Source organism: Diadema setosum, chromosome 4 (assembly GCF_964275005.1).
Source record: "Diadema setosum chromosome 4, eeDiaSeto1, whole genome shotgun sequence".
NCBI lineage: Eukaryota > Metazoa > Echinodermata > Echinoidea > Diadematoida > Diadematidae > Diadema > Diadema setosum.
Window position 1 is genome coordinate 27,228,797 of NC_092688.1, and position 26,944 is coordinate 27,255,740.

The 26,944-nt window shown below is 38.3% G+C and overlaps 1 protein-coding gene across 1 annotated transcript; it reads right to left on the reverse strand.

The window, feature by feature from the left end:
* Positions 1–1,500: 1,500 nt before the first annotated feature.
* On the reverse strand, positions 1,501–17,705 carry LOC140227073 (cytosolic arginine sensor for mTORC1 subunit 1-like). Its single transcript, XM_072307503.1, has 9 exons — positions 17,447–17,705; positions 11,453–11,526; positions 10,172–10,368; positions 9,080–9,206; positions 8,419–8,551; positions 4,844–4,948; positions 4,186–4,268; positions 3,610–3,704; positions 1,501–2,081 (listed from the first exon to the last, which is right to left on the reverse strand). Exons 1-9 carry the CDS (start codon positions 17,554–17,556, stop codon positions 1,983–1,985), a joined length of 1,023 nt encoding a protein of 340 aa, XP_072163604.1. The 5' UTR covers positions 17,557–17,705; the 3' UTR covers positions 1,501–1,982.
* Between the last annotated feature and the right edge of the window lie 9,239 nt (positions 17,706–26,944).

Genomic DNA, 26,944 nt, shown 5'->3' on the forward strand with positions numbered 1-26,944 from the left:
CTGGGAATGTTTCACACAGAATTTAAGTCAATCTTAAAAGTGAAGATCAACTTAAAATTGTGGTTTGCTGTGTGTGTCAATGGTATTCAACTGCCAAATGAAAATACTAAAGTCTTTTTTTTTTTCATGCAGTCATCAATACACAAAATCATTTTTTTTTTTTTTATAAATGACAAGGAATTTGCAACTTTTGACAACAATTTGAAGCAGATTCTGAAAACATTCAACAGAATTGAAAAGGGAAACTAGTGGCATACCATAATTTTAATTAAGTTGATCTTAACTTTTAACATCAATTTTTAAATATCTGTGACCCCCTGGTTGTATGCAATGTTTATAGCATACGAAGATGGTAGTACCAGGAGGATTGATAAGAATGGAAGACTTCCACCAATGTTTTACCCTGCTGCACAGGAATGAGTCTCCCTTGATGTTTTACCCTGCTGCACAGGAATGAGTCTCCCTTGATGTTTTACCCTGCTGCACAGGAATGAGTCTCCCTTGATGTTTCTAGGTCCATGTCAGACACAAAGCATTGCAAAATCTCAGAAATATTTCTTCTTTATGATTGTCAACTTTGCTAGGTGTTTAGGCTTATTCAAATACTATTATAAATAAAGACATAATTTCAACAGCAAACACTCAGACATTAAAGAACCAGAAGTACTCTGCATGATAATCAGAAAAAAAAAAAAGATGCTTCAAAATAGATGGAAAAAACTTTACGTCATGTAACTTTCAAGATGTTAATGTGAAATTAGTGATGTTTTTTTTTTTTCAAAACAGTGTGTCATGTGTACTATTATGAGAAAGTGATGCCAGGGAAGAAAATCAAAAAATAAAGTGAACCACCTGATTTCTGCTCCATGAAGCAGCAAAGGTGTGATAACTGACTTACCTCGGGTAAACAGAGCTTTTTGTTTTTATATGCAGCTTCTCTTTGCACGAGACACTATAAACCTTCTTGTATTAAAAAAAGAAAGAAAAAAAGCTCTGACGTGGTATTATTCTCAATCTTGTGGAGTTCCGCTCTCTGCAAATATCTCCAGGCTGAAGTGATTTCTGGAAGGATTATCGATGCCATAAGATATCATTCTTTTTTGAAGACATGGTAATTCTTCATGATTAGCCAAAACAATGTTTCATGGTTCCATTTCATTCTAAGAAAATAATTCATCATGACCAGATGGTAGATGGAGTTTAGCTCTAAGTCTGTGAGCCAGCTAACATTCCACACAAAGTTCAGTTTACTATTGGCTACTACATCACCATAGTCTTGATCACAGCCCATGACTGCACTCTGAAATTCTCTATGGATGCATTAAAAAAATGAAGAAAATGGTTCTTGGAGCAAAAGCTCAGGACATATCCATTTACTATCACAACAATTCTATGCTTTGGCAATATATTTTTGATCATGTTGTTGTTACTTTTTTTGGTGGGGGGGGGGGGGTGGCACTGACTCATATTGTAATTCAATCAAGACAGTCATGTATCATCTCGTGTATCTACTATATCATGTGACCATAGAACCAGTGATGGAGTCTACAGGTAACTGACAAACATATCGTCCAACATAATGAAATACAAGTACGGTAAACAAAATATGGCAATGAAGCCTCAAGTCAAGAGTAACCTGGCCAATCCCAAGCATGTACAATTTTAGCCAACGATGCCTGTGGACGCCCAACCAATCCAAATGTCACCAGTACAGAGATTAGTAGTGATGTACATGTCCCCCAGGTCAGCTGTCAGATGCAATCAGAACCTTCAACTCAACGTCTTCAGGGACAAGCATCGAGTAGGAATGGCTGATCACCAAGAGTCCAAGGAAGTTTGATGGCAGTAAGAGGTCAGGGAAGACTAAAAACACTGTAGCCGTGAGCTTTCTCCCTCATTTCTTTCTTCCGCTCAACTGTTCCCTATCTCTTCCTCTTTATACTGTGATGGTGCTTTTAAGTTTGATTCTTCCTCTGTCCAATCTAGGGATCTTCTATTGAAATGTCATCATGTTCCTCAGGGCCACCTTGATGACGTTGTGACAGCACAGACAGCGTCTTCTCCCACTCTGCTTCTGGAACCTGTAAGTGAACATACCAACAGACACTTGTAATAACATGTCACAGAGTGTCATGGCATTCCATGCTTTCAGCATTTAAACGTGTACATAGAAAATGCCCTATATAAATATATTGTTATCATAATTATAATGACAAGATTTATTCTTTGAGTCCTTTGTGCAGATACAAAATTGTACCTTATATTATTGTCCCTTAGACAAGGCACAGACAAACTTCATCAAGAAACTGGTCACATACATCCATTCAAAACATGAAGCCACACAAAGAGATTTCAGTGTTCATAAATACTAGACTGCTGTCAATCAAACCATACAAATCAAGGGAATGATTCTTTGCAGTCCTATGAATACCTTTCTCCACTGATTGCTATCTTTTGTGCTACATAAATACACATGTAACTGTCTCAGTCTCGACACTAAGATCATCTAAATTCTGATATCAATATATTTCATCTTTAACTTGAACTTACAAACCTTGCCTTCAGTATGATGTGGAAATGAAAAACTTTCAACATGAAGAAAATATCCATTTCCTAAGTTCACTGTAAAAGAAGGATGGAAAGGGTGGGGGTGGGGGGGGGGGCATGGGTGTATGCAAGGGGGGTCGTGAGGGTCGTACGACCCCCCCAAAATTTCAGAAGGTCCACATTTTTGCAAAATACAATTTTTTTTTTGAGGGCCTTTCCCCAAATAAGAGTGCACCAGATCGTTCAATTTCAGTTCAAAAAATGAAAAATCTCCTTTGTGCAGGCCCACACCCTCCCCCTTCGGTCCATCTCCATAGACTTTCATAGTACACAGTGAAAGGATGCAGACATGGTGTAAAGAAAAATGTGTCAGACACCACAATTTAGCCCTTCACATCGTTCTTGTAAATATTAATTTTTCTTACTTTTTGATTGAATATTAACCCCAAAAGTATGCACCAGATCGTTGAATTCCAGTTCTAAAAATGCAAAAGCTCCCTGTGTGAGAGGGGGACACTCCCTCCCACACCCTCCCCTTCTGTCCATCTCCCCTGACTTAGCACACAGTGAAGACGCACACAGATTGGAAAAAATGGTGACAGCCCCCTTGATTATTCTTGAATATATTTCTTGCTTTTTGATAAACAATTTTCCAAGTATTTCCCACCAAAAAGTGCACCAGATTATTGAATTTCAGTTCTAAAAATGAAAAATATCCGTCATGTGGGCCACACTCTCATCCTGCTCATCTGCTCCCTCGCTTCAGTGTTTTCCATAAATATTGAACATACTCTTGCCCCCTCCCCCCCCCCCAAAAAAAAAAAAATATATATACAGTATATTCCTGTATGTGGCCTATAGCTAGTATTATCAGGGACATTCGAAGGCGTGCGCATGCGCCTTTCCGTATTTTCTTTGCATTCTATCTTTCATTGCAAAAAGGTCCAAAAATTTATGATCACGACCCCCCCAGAAAAAATCCTGGATACACCCCTGGGGGGGGGGGGGGGGGGGAAGGGGGAAGACATTACAGGCACCTTTGCACTCCAAAGAGTAACATACCAGGGTGTGGTCGGTGAGAAACGTGCTGAGATAGAAGATAGGAATGTCCTCGCTGGCAAGAGGTTTGGCTACCTGGGCCACTATCCCGCTCTCCTCTGATAGAAAGAAAAGACAACAACACCAAATGCATCACACAAGATGTTGCTCCATACACATAATATACAAATACTGTATACGCCGAATATTTCGCGAGGTTTTTATTTTCGCAAATTTCACGAGTCAGGTGTTATTCAGGAAATTAAAGACACGCGAAAATATTGACCCTGATCCCGATGTGAATGTAAACGCACGCGCGTACACTTCTCCGTTCCAGTACAAGACTCCACGCCTGCAGTCACTTAAAAACACATATTCTGTATTTCCTTTTTTGACAGCATGCTAACACAAGTACACTATACAAGTATATCATGTCCCGGAACAGAATTCTGGATAAATGCTATTATCTAGCAGTCAATTTAAACTGAAACATTTTCCTGTTCAAAGCCACTGTTTACACACACAGACACATGCACATGCACACACTTTTCCCTTCACCACAATGAAACACATCCACTCCAGCAATGAAAGCAGGCTTACCAAAGCCAAGGTTCTGAACGCCAGTTTTCACCATTTTCCATCTCTCCTTGGAAGAATCTACACATATACAATTATCTGGAAACCTGTGAAAAAGAAAAAGAAAAGGAGATAATCATCACAATTTGATTGCTTGTATTTAAGTGATGTACAAAGAGAGGTTCAAGTTACTGTAAGAAACACGCAGAGGCCTTAATAGATACCACAAGTTTATAAACTCGATGCATACCAAAATACAAGTATACACAGACACACGCACATTAGGAAAAAACCCATATAAACATTGTAGAGATTGAGGTACTGATATACATTGTAAGACTATCAAAGATAATATGACATCATCAACAACACTGACATGGACTCTTGTCATTTCAAATAAAGCAGCAGGCTTGATAAGATGATGAGGTGCACTCCTTGATAGTATATATTCTTCATGACATCATGTCAGTGACGCTCTACACACACTGAGTCGTACACCATAGGCTGCTACCGTGTATGTGTCACATGGTAATCTTCCTACTCAAGGCCATCAAAGGTCAGAATATGAAAGTGAGCTGAACATTCACAGCAGTACCATCAATTAAAATTTACCACAGTACGTAGCTAAAAATCTTATGGTTAAAGAGGAAAAGGAAGAGAAGGGGTAATGCCTTGCACCCACCTGTCCAGTAAGTCTCCATCTAGCACCAATGATATTCTGTCATCTATCAGAGAATACGACACAAATTTCTCTTTCTTGGATGACGGGCTCGTCTCTATACTGTCACTGTAGAAAGAGAGAAAAAAAAATATAAAACAGTCAGAGTAATGAATACAACAATTGGTTTATCATATGCTCTCCTAATGCACTATTCAGAACAAAATCATTCTCCCAAAAGATTTCATTTCTCTGTCAGTACTTAGCGAGTGGTATAAAAGAGAAGCCTACAATGTATCTACAAAGAGCAATGTCAAAAAACAAAAAACAAAAACAAAACAGCAACAGTTTCATTGAAACTGCACAGAAAGTTGTGAAATTTTTGTCCTGTGTATAATAATGGACTTTCCATCCTTCCATTTTGACACTTGACGTTTGGAGTGGGGTTATTAGGGAATGTGCTCTTGATTTTTGTTTAATAGGGTTGCTTGTTCTTATATTTGTTTCAGTGGGTCTTGTTTTCAAAGGATCATTCTGGGAAATAGTTACTCCATCAGCTTAATTCATGACCACTTGTAAATAGGCTGAGACAAATTTTCTCTCAGTCAGAGGTATTTCTTCAGTCCAAATAGATTCGATTTTACGTTGACAAGGTTGACTGTATTCTCTGTCAGTCACATTAATAACGAGTCTTGGCCTGAAGAAAATGTGCTCTTTAAGGGCAAAAACAAGATTTGTGCCTTGTGTGATATCTTTCATATCATGTTTAACTGGTGGTGAATGTGAAGTGCTATTTTGTGATTCCTTTCCATGTCTGACAGGTCACTGTTGAATCTGTCAAAACAGTAAATCAAATGAATTTCTTATTGGCAGTTCAAAATACTTCATACATGAAGAAGAATATGGAGACTACGTCTGTGCAGAAAGAAGAAAAGAAGTGTTGGCCTAATATACTGAAGGACTCCATAAAACAACCCACACAAATCTCCTGATACTGTTGCTAAACATTAACCCTATTCCCACCAAGGGCCCCCCCCCCCTCCACGTTTAGCATGATTATCCCGCAACGTGTGATGTTCTCGCCGCGATATTTTATGACTTTTTTCTTTCAAGTATCGCGCAACTTTTGAGACCAAATTTGTCGCTCCCGGGCATACCGTTTTGTAGCCACGCCCCTTTGAAAGAAATTCGTTGACCCAAAAATTGCTCAAAAACATGATTTTGTGTACAAATCCAATGCAAATTGTGTTTTTGCAATTAATTCATATAAAAATAAACAATTTTATTTTCAATGGCTGATAATGATTTATTTTAGCCTGATTATGCTTTTAAAAGTTTTTGCGACAAATTTTGACGAAAAAGTAACAACAAAAAAAAGTAAAAAACAAAGGAATACATAAGAAATGCAATAAACAATAAAATACATAAGAAATAATTATGAAGCCGAATTTTTGCTTTAACATTATTGTTGAGGATATTGAAAAGAATATGTTCATCAAAAATTAGAAGTCTTGGAGCTTTATTTTTTTATTTATAGGCCCAAAAAATATTCTGCATAAATTAGCATAAATTAATCAATATAAAATACATATACTAAAATGTGAAAAATCTAACTATACAGTGGCCTCTACCTTGGTGCAAATTTTCGAGAGGATCTGCGATCAACGACCGAGATCTGAAGGGGGGCCAAAAAGGCAACCCCCCCCCCCCCCCCCCCCCCCCCGGTGGTTTCAAGTCCCTCAATAAACCCGGTGGGATTAGGGTTAAATATAGCGTAGAATTGCCTCTCCAGCATAACACTGCAAGTTACATTCAAGGACAAACATTCACATTCCAGGGATAGAACATTGAAAGAAAATTTGTATACACAGGAGTCTCACCCAACTGAATGTAAGTATTCAATGTACAGTGTTAAGAAGAATGAATAAGAAACAATGCATGGTATCAAGCCATGCACAGAATCTTGCCTTTGCAATGAATAGGGTTTTTTCAAATGAAATCACTCAGCCACCCTCAAGTGCAATACAAGTCTTTGAATACCTTCATTCAAGGACATTTGTGTCAATGTATGATTTGTATGTCTAGTTGGTATCAGAGAATGGTGCAAAATCTTTTTCTTTTTTTTTCCCCAGGTTCAAAGAGTCAAATAACCCTAAAAGTGTCTCTGGTGATTAACCACAATTTGATGAGGCACCGAAGTGCCATTTTGTTCATTCACTCTTCATAAAGCAACAAAGAAATGAGCCTTGTATATACATGTTGTATATATTAAGCAAACCTTATCTCCTGCAACAATACAGTTGAACCTCTCTTATCCGGCCTCCCTTTATCCGGATCTCTCTATTATACAGACGCAATCTCGCCGTGATTTTTTAAAATAATTACGGGAGGAAAGGGATTCCCAACTCAATCTAACAATGGCGACCTACAGTCGACTTTGCCGAGTACGGTTTATTTTCAAGATCTACTTGATACATTTCTTAATAATTATTTAGGTAAATCATTCCAAGAATTTATAAAAGAAAATGATTTCATTCTTGCAAACACGAACCTCTATTTTGGGGTCTCTTTTAACAATTGTTTAACTGAGTGTAACAATGAAAAGGTTGCAGTATACACATTACTACATGTGGTACTACAATGGGCTACATCAGTACATGTGTATGTATATGTTCATGTATAAAGCATTGAGTCTCCCGTATCCGGCCAATCCCTTATCCGGATGAGCCCCCGGTCCCGACTTGTCCGGATACGAGAGGTTCAACTGTACTTAAGTCACACACAGAGGCCACACTGATGTAATTATTAACTCACTGAGGACAAGCTGATTTTTCTACAACACCGACTTCCCATAGACACCTGCCTAAATATACTTGGGACTAGTCTTCAGTGGGTTAAGAGGATCTTTTAATCCCTTTTCATTGACAAGGGGTTTAGTGGACACCTGTGCAGAACACATTGGGGGTTTAACCAATTGACAAGACTGTGAAATAAGAATTACAAACAAGAAAATGACAAAGGCTGGGAGTTCGAGTTAGGAGTTGGAGTTGTTCTAATTGTTGTCAGAATCGTCAGAGGAAGGGGAGGAGGAAGAAGAGGAGGTAGAGGAGGAGGAGGATTTAGAGGAGGAGGAACAAGAGGAAGAGGAGGAGGAAGAGGAAGGAGGGAGGATAAGTCGGAGGAGGAAGAAGAGGAGGAAGAAGAGGAGGAAGAAGGGGAAGAGGAGGGGAGGAAAAGTCAACAGAGGAGGAGAGAGAGAGGAGGAGGAGACAGAGGAGGAGAAAGAGGAAGAGAAGAAGAAGAAGTGGAGAAGGGGGAAGAGGAGGAGGAGGAGGTGGTGTGGAGAGGGAGGAGGGGAGGAGGAAAAATCAAAGGAGGAGGAAGAGGAGAAGGAGAAGTTGGAGGAGGAGGAGGAAGAGGTGGAGGAGGAGGAAGGAGGAGGTGGAGGAGGAGGAGGAGGTGTGAGGAGGTAGAAGAGGAGAAGGGGAAGAACAGGAGAAGTTGGAGGAGGAAGAAGAAGAGGAGGGGTTGGAAGAGGAAAAGGGGGAGGAAAAGGAGGATGAAGAGGAGGAGGAGGAGGAGGAGGAGGAGGAACTCACTAGGTCTCAGGATAGAAGAGGACCTGGAGCAGGCAACTGGTCAGTTTGGGCAGCTCGTCTGGCTGCAGGCTGGTCACCAGGAAGTGGTTGGACGGAAAGTGGAGAGGATACATGGTGGCTGGCTTCGCCTCAGCTGTAGAGGGATTTAGAAAACACACAATGTTAGACACATACAATACATTCATAGATATACCTATCGATGTATGTAAGAATGTATCGATTTAATACTGATCTACATTTTCATCTCTTTGTCTTTCTAAATGCAGACAGACAAAAAGGTGGAATGATAGATATTGACAAACAGACAGAAAGAAAAAGTAAGATATGGAGAAGCAAAGGAGATACACTAAATTATGCAAGAACTCCTGCCAAAGCATTTTGACTTGCAGCAAGAATGAAAACAAAGCTGTACGCATAGGTAAGTACCAAGAGATAACAAGGCAAAATGTTACTGTAATTCACAGCGTCAGTGTTGAAAAAAGAAAAGAAAAAGATATGTACATTTGAAAGTAGTAACGTTCATGGAGATGGAGTACCCGGTATGAAGCAAACAGATTGAACAAATCAAGAGAATTTGGGACATAAACCGAATGCTCTGATTACATCATATCAATCATTTACTGTACCACACAGTGAATGACATCCCCAAGGTGTACTTTACCTGCTTCATTGACACCGTTGTGTGACATGTTGACTGTCACTAGCTCTGTGTTCCCATCCACCTCCCTGTAGACTCTGAAGTCTGGTGACAGACACTGGATGACAGACTGAAGGTCTTCTTCCTTTACCTTCACATACAAACATAGCAGGAAGAAGAGTTCTGTAAAACATGATATATTCATGGCATGAATTTTTCTCGAATTGGAGCCGATGGCCTTTTTTGCGGCATGAAATTTTCGCAAACTCCCACTGACATTCAATGCATATAGTGTAGACAAGAACTTTTTGCATGCATTTTAATTTCGCAAATCTTGGCGCTCTCGAAATTCACATAATTAAAATGCACGCAAACATTCCTCGCTTTACAGTAAGTCAGTAGTCCTGTTCACACCCTAAATTAATGCTTGCTTCTTTCTTAAATCAATTTTTGCAAAGTGAAACCCATTATCTTTTTTGTGTGTGGACACACAAAAAAATTTCTAACTCACATGATATGCATCACAATGAGAAAATCGGTCCAGCTTCATTTTTTTTTTCAAACTCTCATGATAATTTGTATGGCGTGGTGTGTGTGAATGGCCTATGAAGAAACCTTCATTTCTTGTTTGTTTGTTTGGAGATTCAAAGTGCCTCTTTTCGCAGCCAAAATATTTTTTTTTTTAGAATTTTGCTTGCTGAATGTTAATGGTCGTAAACTCAGCATTTGCATCATGATGCAAAAAGCGATGAAAAACTGATAGTTCCTGTGTGTGGATGTGGCTCTAAAGTCAGAACCCACCACAGATGACACACATTTTTTGTTGTCACTTTATTTCATCCATATGACTTTATAGTACCAACAGGAATGTGTCACCTGTCAGTTCAGATATCACTCAAACTTTCGTTTGTCCCTGAGCGATCTTTGTTACGAAAGTGTGCATGAACTTCTGATTGGTAAGGCCAGTATATTTTGTGTGCGAACTTTGAAAATGGTAACACAATCTAAACACAAATACTGGGTCATGGTTGTAGTCAGTACTTGTTCATAGCTCTCTCTATTTCACGTACAGTCATGCATGCTACATACAATTCAGCGAGGTCCAACTCAACTGACCAATACATAGTCCGTCTGGCAAGTGGACAGGCAAAAGATGGACAGGTGCTGGTTGGCCAGCGGTACAATGATGTTCCTGGTTATCGTCGTCATGCCGACGCCCTCGTCTTCATCTCCAATGCCGGCTCCTGCCTCCAGGACCAGCCAAGTACTGGGTTGGATCACCATGCCAAGATTCTGGGCCTGCTCCGGCAGCGCTGCAGTGGTATACAAACATGATACACACACACACACATCTCAGTCTTAACTTGTATATTTCAAGTACTTTAAAACCAGAAATCTTTACTGAATGAAAATTTTGTGAATTTTACAAGGAGCTAAAATAAAAAATATGTGAAAGTGAAATGCATATGAAAGTTGTTTTTTTCTCACAATGCCCTACATGCCAGTGGTTTTACAGTACCAGTCTGTTCTTTAATGAAATTATTTGAAGGCAAGGATGGATGAGTTAATTTTTCATAAAAATAGTCTCAACAATATGCATTAGTTGTTTGTTCAAAATGTGTCCATGAAAGCCGGAAGAGCTAAATGAGACCGAAACTGCTATTTTGAGGCTGACAGCCATGAAACTACACTAGATATTTCTTATTACTCATTTGATAGCAATCAAATCTGAAATCCTCTATGACTTCAATTTCCTAGTATTCATTTGTTAATTACCACTAAAAACCAACAGAATGACACCCCTGCCACTGTTTCACTTTTCATTTATTCATAAAAACATTCATGTTTGGCACTAAACAGAAGGCTGTTTGCTAACAAACCTAGTTCCAAAACAAAATTTGACCAATACTATTACTATCCAGGTTCAAACTGTATGACCCAAATAATACAGTAGCTGTTAACATCATAATATATGATTTTCACTTTTGTATGACTAAGGTAGACAAAAGAGTCAAATACCACCATGTAGATCCATGTGTTTGCTCATATTAATCAGTTGAGCACAGCCATACAGCACGGCCCAAGTTTCCTTACAGCAGGAACACTTTCTATGATTTTGACTGCATCTCGTAAAAGTCGCCTGATCAGTCAAACCAATCACAGGAGAGCAATAAGACTCAGAAACTGCGAAACGTCCTGAAACGGGGTCCCTGGACAGGATGATTGGCTACCTCACGATTGTTCTCTTGAGGACACTTTCTCCATGGAGCTACTAGTTAGTAGCTCCATGCTTTCTCTGTAAACATCATATATTCGACATACTTCCTCACTCCTCGCCAACTTCCCTGAGGAGAGCAGCGCAATCACCATCAATTATTCTCGCATCCCCAAACTGACCTTTGAAGCCTTCCTCATCCAGGATGATGGTGAACTCCAGGCTGGTCTGGGTGCAGCTGAAGAACTTGCTTTTACTGGAGGAGAGATGTTGACACAAGGAAAGAGATGGTAAAATAAAGTAAGAAAAGAATGCATGAAGTATAGGAGAAGCGTAGCTATACATTGTACATCTACCAGGTACTTATGATGTACATACACAAGTGTATTCACGTAGACATAAACATTGCATATAACATGTACGTTATATAGACAATGTATACACTGTATACATTTATCTATTCATCTATTTCTCAATCACTTTTCATTGAATGATTTTGCAAAAGAGGAAAAAAAAAGAAAAACGATAACACAGTTGTGAAGGTTTTTATTTTTATTCTGTGAAATGAAAGGCTGCTCATTTCTTTACTATCATGAATTACTGATGAAATTTAGATGAAAAGATTACACACATTTCATAATCCAAGGTGCCATTTCAGATATGTATCAATATGCACACTCTTCTTGAATGAAATACTACTCAAACACATATTGTAAAATGTGACATTAAACCCTTATTCAAACTATCAGCCATTGAGAGTTACAAAGCTATCATAACATATCTTAATCATACATGTGGTACTATATGTCCTATACATTTCTTGTTTATGCCTAGCCCATCAACTATCAATGTAGTTTTGTAACATTTTTACTGTCTTCATTTTTTCTGAGTGTCAATAAAAATTGGTTACTTTCTCCAATGTGCATATCACTGTGAGTTTACCACTATTCACTCCCACATGTAGTTGCCTACTTGATTGTTTGTTTACAAATTAATATAGACAAGGCTTATTTTACACATACATGTATTTAACCTACAAAACAAAGCATAACAAAACAAAAGAATCTGGTATTGTCAGAAAATATAGTCAGACAAATACTGCAAAATATCATCACACAACTACATGTATATCAATAGGTTACCATCATTGAGAAATCTCATCATTCCAAAGGTAGCTAAGATATCTTCTAGTAATATCCTGAGGCAAAATCACAACCCCAATTACATATTTGAGACATTTTCAGGTGATAGATAGATGCAACCGTGTTTTCAATCACATTTAGAAATGTCAATTTGAAACGCCCCCCCCCCCAAAAAAAAAAGGGTGATTTAGAACGTGTTTGAGACCATCATTGCCTTTCTGCAAGTAGATAAATGCAACGCCGTTTTGAAATGTGTTTATATCTTCAAACTGCCCAGGTCAACTTCCAGTTGTTTCTAAGTGGAGAAAAGGGTGTGCACACTTTTCAATTTTCTTCCCTTCTTTTTCATAGCCATTGTTTATACTGCTGATTCTCTTTCTCTGACATGCTTATTTCATTCATTCATCCTTGGCATGTGGAATAAGTTCAATAAATGCACAACAAATCAGGAAAGAGAGCATGCAACTACATGTATATGATATGTACAGCCTGCCGGAGTAGTATGTACAGTTCAGTATACTGTAAAAGTGGATATTTTTGCACGAGTAAAAAATAAGCGCGTGCACCTCAGTTGACCTAGAACCTACTTCCCGTGTTGACCCCACAAAGTAAACCCCACAAAGTTGCTGCGTAGTGACAGCCCTCAAATCGTGATTATATGACGGTTAAATAAATGCAGCACCTGAGAATCGCGTTGAAAACCACATTTGTACATGAAATTCCAAACGCATTTTGAAACATGATTCTCTCTCTTAAGCTAGATAAACATATTTGTTTCATGATTATCATCCCTTTTGTTTTGATGTTGCCTCAAGACAAGAAATACCAAGGTGTGGAAAAAGTGAATAACAAAAATCAAATGACTCCTGAATAAACCCTTGCACATGTACAGTTGTATATCAAGCTGTGAAAAACAAAGATCCATCAAAAAAGTAATAATACAACTGACCTGGAGATAACATTCCCCTGTAACCTTGGTTTGACCCTGGATTGGGTTTAAAGACCTTGTGGATTTTACAGATTTTCTTTCCACTCAAAAATAACTCTTTAGTCTCTTTTGAGATTAGTCACTACATGAAAACTGTCATCTCTGTTTATAATACAGCAGACCATGTCTCAATGCAAGGATACTGATTTAACAAAAACAGTAATAATACCAGCAGGCTACGTGTATATGGCCACAAATCATCTTCTGGGAGAGATAATGATAGATCATGAATACCTGGGAGTAAATATTGGCAAAAATATACTGTATAGACCTAAGTGGAAAATAAAGGCAAACTATTTTTGCGTGCATAAAACTTTCACAAATTTTGCAAGGAACCAAGATTTGGGATTTTTTTCTTCTTTTTTTTTTTCTACACAATGCATTGAATGCCAGTGGCAATTTGTGAAAGCTCAAGGTTGTGAAAAAAAAAAAAACCAAAAAATGTTGGCTCTAGCTGACAAAAGTTTTTTTTTGTTGTTGTTGTTGTTGTTGCTGTGAATGTTTCTCTTTTCACAATATTATCCACAAGTATGGACACTATGGCACTATATTCAACATTGCATTCATAAACAGTGCTTAGCTAAAAGTATATATTTACTATTTTTATGGACATTTGGTCAATAGAAAATAACATGTAGGGCCTATGCACATGTGTGTTTTTGTTTGTGTATGATGTGTGTATCTGTGTATATCATACAGTTGACACAGTGATAGCAGCAGCTGCATTTCTTCCACTTATGACCCCTCAAAGAGATTTATAGAGCATATAATCTTGCAGACAATACACTGCATATATACCATACATTGTACATGAGCAAACCACAGTGTACACACTGCACTGTGTTGTATGACCATGGACGGTAGGGTCCATGGTATGACAGTCTATGCTCTGTTGGGGGCTGCTGTTCAATATGTTTACGATTTGAGGGAAGGCAGCACCAGTGACCTTTGACCTCCCAGGGACCCTGGATATGAGCCCCTGGGACGGTTCAAGGTTTGGTGTCAAATTCCTAGACCCTAACAGCCAGGCTCATACTCTCATTGGCTTGAAATGAAACATCTCATGCACAAATTCATGACAGGCATTAAGAAATATCCTGGTACATGTTGTAGGAAAGTGTTATAGATGGCTTTTGCTAAACAGTCAGGTCGAGAAAAAAAAAAAATACATGCGCATCCCAGTGTGTGCTAGTAGTCGCACAGAAAGGAGACATTCACTGCCATTCATTTTAAAATTCTTTCCAAGATTTAATGATGCACCAATTAGATTCATGAAATCAACATTTCATCAATTTATTGATTGATTAATCAACTCACCCGTTTATGGTTTGAATAACAAGTCCACGCTCCCAATAAGGAGGCAATTTCCTCTCTCTTTTTTTCTGCCAAAAGATACAGGCTACCATACATAAATTTCCTGAAAAATTGCCAAAAATTTCTGCCCACGAGCCGCCCTGCGCCAGCGACCTGAACGTTTAGCAAAATCATTATAGATACATGTATTCAAAATGAAAACAGTTTGATGGCAACAGACCTGTGTGATATGATTACTTAATAGCAACTGAGAGTATATTAGCTATAGTACAATGGGAGCTACAAATAGGCCTATATGATTGATGATCACTCTTACAGTCCCCTGCCATTCTGAAACCTTTTTAATACTACATACTAGAGCTGAATTGAGCCGACAACTTTAATACACATGTACATGTAATATTTACCATTATGGATAGTGACACAAATATGAATCTACTCTCCCTTTCTTTGAGGGAATTTACACATTTCAAAGCATGAATATCCCTTGTAGAGTCCTCAATTGATGGTTGAATGCATCACATTGTATATTATTGTGGACAGACTCAAGGGCTCCTTGTATCATACAGCACACATGCATGGTTGCTATTGTTCAATGCCTACTGCTGGTTGTCTGGGGGCAAATTATGAATCTGTTTTGTACAGCTGCATCAAGCACTTTAGTTGCTGCTTGCCACGCAACAAGGATTTCATCCCGCATTCTGCTTTAATTGCAGGAAGGGGTGCTGGACTGAAGTGAAATGCACCTGACCTACAAAAACAAAAACAAACAATCTTTTCGTACAGTCATACATTGTATCAGCTGAGGGTAACAGCAATTGGGATGAGCGGGATGGGAAGTGGCATTTCAATATTGCATGCTACATCTGACTTATGGTTCTTTCTCAGAATTGATTAGGATGCAGCTATGGTGAACTTCTGAGAAATATTTACACTTCGGTTCTTTCTTTTTGGTATTCTTTGAAAATACTTCATAAATTCCTGAAAGTTGTACCAATGCCATGTCCATACAAAAGCCTGTGACACAGATGTAGCCATTTCTTTCATGTACCAGAATTCAAATTCTATTTCACTAAAGGTTGTCTTAACAACAACAAAGCTTACAGGAGGATTGCCCTACCTAGCAACAACTTAAGAATGCTAAGTAAATTCCTGCCTAAGGAACTTATATTTCTGTAATGCATGACAATTCATGGATGTTTATTTTTCTACAGCCTAGTAAACAATTTCATTCATCTGGAATCACTTAGTTGTTGCTAGGTTGGGCACGCAAAGCTTTGCAATGGTTAACGGCAACTTTTGTGGACAACAGCATGCACAGAATTTGAATACATATTCCCGAAACGGTTTATTGGAGGCAGCCCGGGAATTAAATGACATTATTACTGGACTGTACATATAGGAAAAGAAACATCCATGATTTTTAATACACTACATACACAGTCTATGTGGTGTTCTGATTTAGTCTGATGCCATGAAAATGCCACAGCATGTCATGCAATGCAAAGGAACTCATCAGAAAACATTCAACATGCTATTAACATGGTTCTTTACCTACTGTAAAACGAGGAATATTCACGTGCATTTCAATTTCACAAGAGCCAAGATTCGTGAAATTAAAATGCACGTGAAAGTTTTTGTCTACACTATATGCATCGAATGTTGGAAGCAACTCGCGAAAATTTCGTGCCTCAAAAAAGGTCGTCGGCTCCAGACACATGCATAATCGCAATTGCATACGAATGGGTGTGTGATATTGTTTGCCTCTTCATCTTCCCTGATACACAACTGGTACCACTGTGTTCACTTTGGCCCGAATTCACGAAGGTGGTGCAAATGAAACCGTGGTTTAAACCATGGACAAAAACCATGGAGCGCCAAGTGTCGCACGGAATATTTCATTTCAACGACGAAATGACTGATTTTGTAATGAAATATTCCATGCGGCACTTGGCGCTCCATGGTTTTTGTCCATGGTTTAAACCATGGTTTCTGTCCATGGTTTAAACCATGGTTTCATTTGTACCACCTTCGTGAATTCGGGCCTATGAGGCTTTAGTAGCAGTTTACAATGCAATGCAGTGACACTTGCACATTACGATGATCCCTCAGCCATCACTGTGAAGCCATATTAAGGTTTTGCCTGTCCTGATTTTCAAGCATTTCAGACTTTTTTATTCACTTATTTGTGCTCATAATTAGAGTCAACGAAAAACATTGGTTGTGCAGGTCTGATTGTATCTCTTCGGCAAGTATACTATAGTTACAGTACAGAAAAATTCTTGTCAATACGCTCACAAATAGATTAAGGAAATCAAAATCAGCATGTTCAGTTTCATGAAAATAACACACATATTTTTGAAATCTTTGTTTTTCCTTCATGAATATTTGTATGAATGCAGACATCACATGAAATGCAATGCAGCAAAGTTATATCGTGCAAACAAACTTGTCCAAATACACACTAAGCCCGTGCATACCACTGTGAGGTACTATTTGTTCACAGAAAAGGTATTTTCCAATCTTATCTTGAGCACATGCTTGCAAGTGGAGATACGATACAGCCTTTTGTGATTCAATCCTTCAGGAAGCACTGGTACGATAATCAGGATTTTGAAGAGCCTGATACTGCCATCACATGAAATAATAGATAAGTTCTCGATAAAATCTTTTTTTTTTTGGGGGGGGGGGGGGGAGGGGGCAGGTGGTTCCAGGGGGGAATTAACTCTTACCTCTGTTCGTGGAGAAGTGCAAGCTTGACCAAAGAACCAATGAAGGGCAGCAGATCTGACCGCTTGACGGTCGCGACCCGAAGCCGATGCTCCAAGATGTGGAGCTCCATGGCGCCACCTTTGGTGGGGTGGTGGGCGTGGCCGAGTCCAAACTGGAGGTGGGTAGGGGTCAGAGGGGGCACTGCTGTCCCACCACACACTTGCCCCCCTCAGCAGAAACACAAGAAGGGCAGCTCAGCACCAAACCTGGTAGGAGAAAACCACAAGACCAGAATAAGACTCGAATCAGAAAATGTGACAGACATAAAACACACACACACACACACACAAACACATACAGCTGTACATATGCATTTGCATATATATGCACTGCATAGATAACATATTCTCTCTCTCGCCATTTCTTCTTTTTTTTATGCGAGAGCTTGTCATTAGACAGCTGTTGACTTGATGACATATTCAAGTCCCATGTTGTAACTCTGGGTATTTACGATATTTATACTTCAAATGAAATCATCAATAACTTATCATGTATGACTGATCATACACTACACATGAATCCTATCATCATATTGGCTTTGTTGACTAGCTGCTAATAGAGGCTTTTACAACATACAGTAATTACATGTACTCATAAAGTTTCTCTCACAGACATTAGTTTTAGAAAGTGAATTGGGAATATTTGCTTCTGATACACAACACAGTATGATCAATACCTTTATTGTCTCAAGCTACTTGCTTGTTCTTTTTCTGCAACTTCATAGACTGGTTTCTTGTGAAATCATGTACAGAGAATTTATTTGAACACAGATAGAATTGAGAATGTGGAAAGTATTCCTTATATTTCTTTGAAATGCACCAATGGTTGATTAAGAAAAAACAAACAAAGTAATTAACACTCATGGCAAGATGCAGTCTGCTTCCTTGTTTACCACCATATCCTATTTGTGGTCATAACCACATAAACTCACAACTTGAGTGACAAGAAGCTGGTGTATTGATCAAGTACCACGTCTTCCACCATCAACCCAACATTTTTTCTTTTTTGTTAAATGCCAATGAAAGTTGTTGAGATAAAGACTGGATACAGAGTCTAGTCATTTACTCCATAATTACTCTAGCGTGGTTGTTCATGGATGAACTGATTCATTTGATGCCCACCTGGGTACATTGGAAAACCATGAATAGCACCAGTCAACGAATACACAAATTGTATATTATATATGTGCATCAAAGCCTATGCTCATTGATAATGGTCGACTCCAGTCAAGATTCATTGGCAGTGTGTGTACTCACATACAGAGATCTTTGACAACGCTGTCTACAATTCGCTACGTAAATTCTCCATTTATACCCAAACCAATTAGCCTACTTACCCACTCCACGAATCCCCACAATACAGGGACTTTAACAGCATCTCCAGCTAGATAGTGAATTATGCCACTTTTCATTTTTATCATTATTATTATTATTATTATTATTATTATTATTTTATTTATTTTTTTTGCAAGCTCAATATTGTGTGAATTGGGACAGGCATGGCAATTTCACAGGTTGTTTTATTTTTGTTTATTTCATCTATGTTTCATGAGAACAATGATAAAGAATCACAGCATTTACATTTGATTTGCGTGAAAATTCAGGATCAACAACCAGAGTGATGGAATGAGAAAAAGAGCAGTGAAAGCAAAAGTCTTATGGTGTACGTGGCAATTATGTTACTGCTGGGGCAAATCTTGATTCTTTGTGTATTTCACAGATATTAGAGGGCTCACAAGCATCCCTCATCCCCCCCCCCCCCTTCCAACCGAAAAACGTATGGCATATTCAGTACATATTACTGCATGTAAAGTAGCATAACAGACCAGCTCAAATTATTTCCAGACATACTACAAGACACCATTAACATGATTACCAGCAAGTCTATCCTTGCTTTTTTTTTCAGGACTGAATAGGTCATACATCATGTCTATAAAAATGTGTATTACTGCCTGTATTTTCACCAGCGAGACCAGCAAAAGATATTATGTCAGCATGACAGGTACAAACTGTTCCTGGAAAAAACAAGTTCATGAACTGCAACTCACACGATGGCGACTCTTAGGCGTTGCCCTTGCAGCACACTCTGAGGCACAACTTCAAAAAACAAAAAACAAACAAACACAAAACAATGTTCCCTCCAATGTTATCCCCAGCTCCTTGGGCAGCGACTCCGATCTGGTACCCTGTGAATGAGTGCCTGAATGATCACAACACCACAGCCATGTCAGGACTGTTCGCAAAAAAAAAAAAATCCTGCCTTTCCAGAGTTCTTTCCATTCACTGCTGAGGGTTGTAAGAGGAATGAACAACCAACACTGATGCACCCATGTAGCTTATAAGTATTGCATCATTCTTGGCTCTGTCTTCCCGGGGCTGGCACCTTTGCCTGGACGAGTCAAATCTACATGTTTCATACACACTGAAGGTGATTCCAGCCCTCCTTCAGTTTCACTTTTCACACCAGCACCAAGCTGTTGACAATTGATTCACACATCACACCACCAGGAGCATCCATACGTTGAGCAGGCATCAAGTTTCTGCAGTACTGCCACAGCAACGCGCAGCAACCAAAGCGAGTCAGCCTAAAAGGTCAGGGGAGGCAGAAATGTCACCAGGCCTGGGATGTGTTCACACCCTGCTGAACAGTAATGCTTGTCCCACTATAGACTGCTATTCAAGCTTACTTCTTATGTACCCGTCCCTTCTCAGTCCTATACAGCTGACTGGGTGCCTGGTCTCCTTCAATGGCCAGAGTTCAGGCAGCCGACCACCGCTCAAGACGTGCATGCCCACACGTAGCCTTGCCCTACAGTCCACATGTGACTCAGCAGTCTTTCCCTCACAGTTTTCTTTGGTTTACCAGGTCTGCTGTGTTTACACATGGATGTATAGTTATTTGCCCACAGGCTGTGCTCTCGATGGGGTAGAGTTTACACTCGGTTAATTCTTCACAGTTGGCTGCACACAGCTCACTGGGAGAGCACAAGGCACATCAAACAACAATAAAGTCATACATTTGTAGGTCCTTTTTCCTTCCTGTACTCATTTTAAAATGAACATCCATAATCAAAATTAATGATGCAAGAAAGACTGGGTGGCAAAAACCAACAATGCCACGGGCAATCAACAGAAGATGTTGGACAAGGAAGACACAAGCTACTTGGGTTTTTTAATGTATCCTTCTAAAAATTGAAATTGCAGAACGTGTAGTGTATTCTTCCATGAGAGTGTGTTATCTCAATAAATTTGAACATCTCCTCAAGAAATGATGAGAGCTGTGCAAAGGAGCTTTCCTGCGATGCACCAATCGAAACTCTTGATATCATATGCTAAGTTTATACAGGCTGGTATTACTGGAGTCATGCCTAGAAATGTTCCCATTACAGCACATTACCGGTTTCATGCCTTGAAATATCCTCATAGACATGCATGTTACCAATACCCACAAGGTCACTTGTACAAAGTGGAGAGAGTGTAGTATCTGAAGTGATGTGGGTATGAGGCGGATTTCCCACTGCTTTCAGTCTAGCAGTAACATTGGGTTAACCCATAGAATACCCAAAATCACATTTTTGTGATTGCATGTACATGTATATGTATCTTTTGAAAACCCATTTGTTCCAATAGCAAAACATCCTCATATTTTTTATTCTTAATAATACTGTATAGCTGGTTATAAGTGATCACATCAAAAAGTTGTTACATGTTTTGCCTTGTTTTTTTCTCTTTTGTTTAGTTCAGTAAATTTAATATAGTTGATTTTTTGTGTTTTGTTGTAATTGTCGCAGCCCTTTATTGAGTGCATTTTGAAAAGGCACTACTGGTTCTTCTTCTTCTTCTTCTTCTTCTTCTTCTTCTTATTATTATTATTATTATCATTATTATTAATATTGTTATTATTATTATTATTATTATTATTATTATTATTATTATCATCATTTTTATTATTATTATTATCATTCTATTTTTTATCATCTTTTATGATTTCTTAAGACAGAATTCACACCTTTTTTTTTTTTCATTTCAGCCCTATTTTGGTCACATACCATACTACTCTTTATTTCAGTTGCAGGATCAACAAAAGCACCTAAATCTCTACATTTAAAACCGATCCTTAACTTGGCAACACATTCTAGAAGATTACAATTTATTATTTTTTGTTTCCAACATTGGCAAATTTTGTAATTTCTGTTGAATTCATCCAGTTCCATCATGTCTTTCTCTATGGTAGGATATGCAGTATAATGAGCATTGCCTATTTGCTGACCACAGACAACGAAATCATTTTTTTTTTCAGCCATTTTCTTTTACACAAAATTCCTTGGGTTAAGATGTACACAAAGGAACTGTTTCAGTTTATCATTTCTTCAGGAATCCAGTCTACCTGTCACACATCTTCAATACATATTTTGGCCATCACAAAAAATATACACAACATCATCATGAGGGTCTACTACTGTGTATGACATCTCGCTCTTGTACTCCACAATCTACAGCACAATCAAGTACATCTGTTCTGTACCCAACTCTCATGTTGTATGGCACACTATTGATGGATTTCCATGGGCAGGCTGTGCATCTCAGGCACATTAACTTTGCTACCATGTCAGGCAAGCCTCTGGGGACCTCAGTCTACATGTAGCTTTGCATTTGCCACAGGGATTCCTTTGTGAGTTATGCATAAAATATCAAAATGAATTCAGCACACGGTCTACTTAGGAACTACATGAAATTAAAATTCCTTTGACCCTGGTATACGGAGCAAATTTTTGAGACTCAAAATTGCAAGTGTTTCATGGAGTTGTGACTTTAATCTAAGGGGTTATAGCCCTATTATAAGGTCATGCAAGGTGATCCTCAATAGATAAACACAACAATTCTTATCTTGGTTAAGCAATTTCTCAATGATTCACCGCTTGCTCTAGTCAATATTTTTGCAGGTACCTGCTTCCATCCCGTCCAGCGGAACCTCAGCCTTATCTCATCAACACAACAGGAAATGGAGCAGAATCTAGGCCCTCTGTCAACCATAGAAGCCATTGTTTACAATTTTCTGGGTTCTATTGGAATATCAACCTACTTTGATCATGTGGTTCAACAAACTCTTGCAAAACCTTTTCCATCCATTCTCTACAGTCACAAATTCTTTTAAATGACACCTTAACCTCAACATAGAATATATCAAACAATATGCTAATTAGGTGTGTTATGACACTTTTCTCACTGTTTACACACATTGCCACATATCACATATATTCAACTCTGTGCAGATACTTCATGCAATTTGGTATAATAGTACAACACAGACACAACTTGTTCACTGATTAATTTCTTTTATATTACAGTTTCACTGAAAGTCATTTGTTTGTTTGTTTGTTTTTAAATCCAATTAAGACTTGTTTGTCTTGCTAATGCTTGCTTCAGTATCAATGTACATTCATATCAAGTCCTGGATCTGCATCACCACCAGAACTTATCACTTCTCCCTTTAACCAGAACAGACATATCCTGAAACTTTCATCAAAATCTTTCCATTACTTATGAAGTAATGAAGCTCAAAGGCAGACAAACAAACAATTCCCAAACCTAACCTTTCACCCAGAGCTCCAGGGGTAACAATCATTTCTATCACATCACTGCCATATGTTCCATGGCAAGTTGCCACTCAAGTATTCTTGTTTATACATACTACATGTAAATTGCAGAGCCACAGTGTAATACCTTGCGATTACTAACATTTTGCTTCTTCATTTCTGGAAAGCAGTGAACCAACTGGTTTTGCCTACGTGGGATCCTGTTCAACATCCTATTCTCGGTGTGGGTGATCGTCCAAGTTTTATCTACTGATGAGTGAAGCAACTATTACTTACAACAGTGCTCTGCTAGGAAACCCATACGAAAGCAATTTGTTTAATGACAGTCTTGGAAATCTTTACATGCTGTAATTCCTCATTTGAAAATTTTGATTCAAAAACACAGTTGAATTTATATGTATCTTCAAAGTCCCTTAAATGCCTGGATACTTGTTTTCAGAATCATGAGAACAAAACAATTTACTGGACTTAAAACCCAGTGTGATGTCACTGTCAGCTAGTCCAAACAAGCAAACTTCTACCCTATGATTGAGATGCCTACATTTTAGTATTAATTGTAAAAAACATTTGTTATACATGCATAAAATATACCAATGCCTTGCACTGTTTTGTTTGTTTTATAATTAAAAACTTAGAACCACATGCTGTGATCCCTGAAGACATTTCAAGTTCTACAACCATATTGTAGTTGACATACCTGGTCACTTGACATTGAGATGGGTGTATACAATGTATGATTGTGCAGTTTCACAATGTCTGAAGACAAAGGTTCAATTCTATACCACACAAAATCAAGAAAATCTTAATTTGGGGTCATACAAACTGTATGTGCATAAATGGAAGAGTACCAAATAAATACAAGGCAAAAGATATTTTGTCTTATGACTAAGACACTGGTCTACATGTATATTGAGGTAGCCTTTGATACTAAATTTGATAACCTACTTAACTTCAAACTCACAGCTTCCTAATCAACTATCAACCTTTAACTTAATTTTAAAAATCCATTGAAATAAACATTGTATGCAAAGAAAAAAAAATGTGGCAGGTTTCATTTTCACTGGTCATGTGTCATTCAAATGATACACAAAGCATGTCTTTGGCACAGTACCTCTCTATAATGCTTTATTTTCAGTGTCTTCCTGATTCCCTCTTAAGCAATTGCTAACCAATGTTGCCACATTAAATCTATAACCTCAGCTACAAATTGTCATATAAGTGATATGGTGATATTTATCAAAAGATAACAAATATGATAGCTAAAGCATAAGTTTCAAAACTTTTGCATGTTTGAGAGTTTTCTTCAGCCATTTGAACATCATTTGTCCAGTTTCATTGACAAAGTTGCACAATGTGTTCAAATTAAGAAACCCACAACATTATTTCACAACACAACCCACAACAATATTTCACAACACTTATATTGTATGCAGGTCCCATTTTGTTTAATTGTTTTTGTTTTCTAAATTTTGGGTGGAACCTACACGTACTCTCAGTGAATTTCACCTAAAATATTATGTTACATGCATACAGAAACACATATTGGAATCACATCAGCTGAACAGCACACACAGAATCACAGTGTGGACTGCCATCCAAAAATGAGGACAGTGGTACAGATCCTTCTGTGGTTTCCCATGACAACATGAAACCCAGCATGTGGCAACAATAAAAGAGAGAGCTACAAGTAGGTACATGCATCAAGTGACCTGAATTAAGTGACAACTTTCTCTCCTATCCCAATGTTTGCAATCTGTCATGCTTTCAATCAATAATGACCATGCATAATGCCTGGTCATTACAGTGATCTCTAAACAACATTATTTCACAAATTTATACAATGGGCTCAATGTGCATCCTGCATATAAATCAAGATGACATTTGTCACTCACACTGACATTCATTCTGAAACTAAAAGCTTAACTTCATGAAATACCAATCTTTCACTGAATCTCAGATTTTAAAATGCGAACTGCACCCATCATTGTCCATGTGTAAAGAGCACTGCAGTTTGACAATGCCAGTTTAGAAACATAAGCTTTATAAAGCAAGCACTAATATGAGCCATTCTACTGTATGACTAAAATAAGAATGACAAAGATATGACTATGAATATTGATCAGTTTCAAAGGAGCTACTTTTCTATAAAAAAAAAAAAACCACTTTAGTACTCAAACCTTCAAAACGAATATCTACACACAGGATTCTCAACCTAGTCTTCCTTCATTTTCCCTCCCTTGTGAGTCTGACTGAAATCATGAACACAAGCACAAATGGTCTCTGTCTTAACTGCTACTTTCAAGATTCTCCTTACATCACTAGACAGTGCTTTGAGATGTTTACCCCAATCTAGCACTTCTTCCAGAGTCTGGGTAATTTACAGTCCCTATTTGCCACTGTCTGACACTCTGCTTTTACCTGGTTTACGGTTTATGCCAAACATAATCACTGGAAGGACGTGTCACCAAAATAATTTGCGGTGTCATAAATGTGGTCTAATGAGTTGTTTGGGTAAACCAAACCATGGGACTGTAAGGATGTGATCCGTTTGACCCTCTTGTCAGTGCTATGTCTCTCTGAGTGAGGGCAATGCACTTTAATCACATTCACTAAAGGCCCTGTTCACACTGTTGATGCTAGTGTTTTAAGTGTGATCAGGGTCTAATCACTTGAGCAATACCGCCACAGCAGATTGAGATCCTCCTCATACAGAAACTGTTCTGCTTTTGAAATACCTCAAGTGGTTTAATGTACAGTGTAGAGTACTTCATACACATTTCTATGGAGGAATTTTCATTCTTTTAAAACCGACAGATCTACAAGCTGCAAATAGCTGTGCATGCTCTTTCATGAGAGTTAACACACCAAGATCTCCAACCTCAAAGATCTGTTATATAGATCTCCATTCATCTCATTTGCTGCCATCACAGGCTCACTTCTGCATATGTGAGCTTGAAACCAGGTTGAACTGACCACATACAATTGTACATAATTGAGAATTCAGGGTTTCTGGGACGAACACTGTACTAGGGCTTTCTATAGCTCAGTTGGTAGAGCACCGGGCTAGCATCCAGAGGTCTCGGGTTCAAATCCCGATGGAATCCCATTTTCTTTGCTCATTTTTCCACTAATAAATCTTATTCAAATCTATTTAGAGTCTAAATGGAGGAATTCAATCACTAGAAAGATCTAATGGCATTTTCACCTCAAGTTCAAGGCAGAGCACACAGCTGTAACTCTGAGGAAACGCTAACTCTTGGAGGAAAGCTGATGTAAGTGAACACAGTGTCAGGGAAAATCCTTTGCCTGCAGCAATCACAAAAGAGACTAAAGCTTATATATTGCACCGAGTGAAGTGTTGCAGTTATGACATGAGTTCACCAAAAAAAAAAAAAAAAAAAAATGCTGACAGGTGTGGTGACAAAAAAGAAGAAGACCAAAACAAAACAAAAAATGATCTACTAGAAGCATCTTCAGCACACAGTAGTCCTATAACCCACTTCAGTAACAAACTGTTGAGTAGTTATGAGGATATCACTTGGTGAAAAGTGAATAGATTACGAGTCAGGATGACTAGGCAAATGGAAGAGGCAATACAACAGAGGGTTGTAATCTGGAGTATAGCAGTAATATAAAAGTATCATAAGCTTGTAGTGTGTTGACCTAAAACAAAAATGCTGATATGAAATGAAATATTCATATACAATAGGTTTCATGGGCATATGAATCAGTAGTTTAACAAATGTGCCAAGCTAAAATGAAATTTTCAAGAAGGAATATTGCGGTTCCCTTCATCTGTGTCAATTGTGTGCACATGGTCATGCTACCTTTTGAGAATTCTTTCTAGAGATATGAAACTATA

Coding starts and splice junctions, on each gene's coding strand:
- LOC140227073 (XM_072307503.1), bottom strand. CDS start 17,556: ATGGAGCTCCACATCTTGGAGCATCGGCTTCGGGTCGCGACCGTCAAG. Junction 4,949..8,418: donor CTCTTCTATCCTGAGACCTA/GTGAGTTCCTCC, acceptor CTCTTTCTACAG/TGACAGTATAGAGACGAGCC. Junction 4,269..4,843: donor GATGGAGACTTACTGGACAG/GTGGGTGCAAGG, acceptor TCTTTTTCACAG/GTTTCCAGATAATTGTATAT.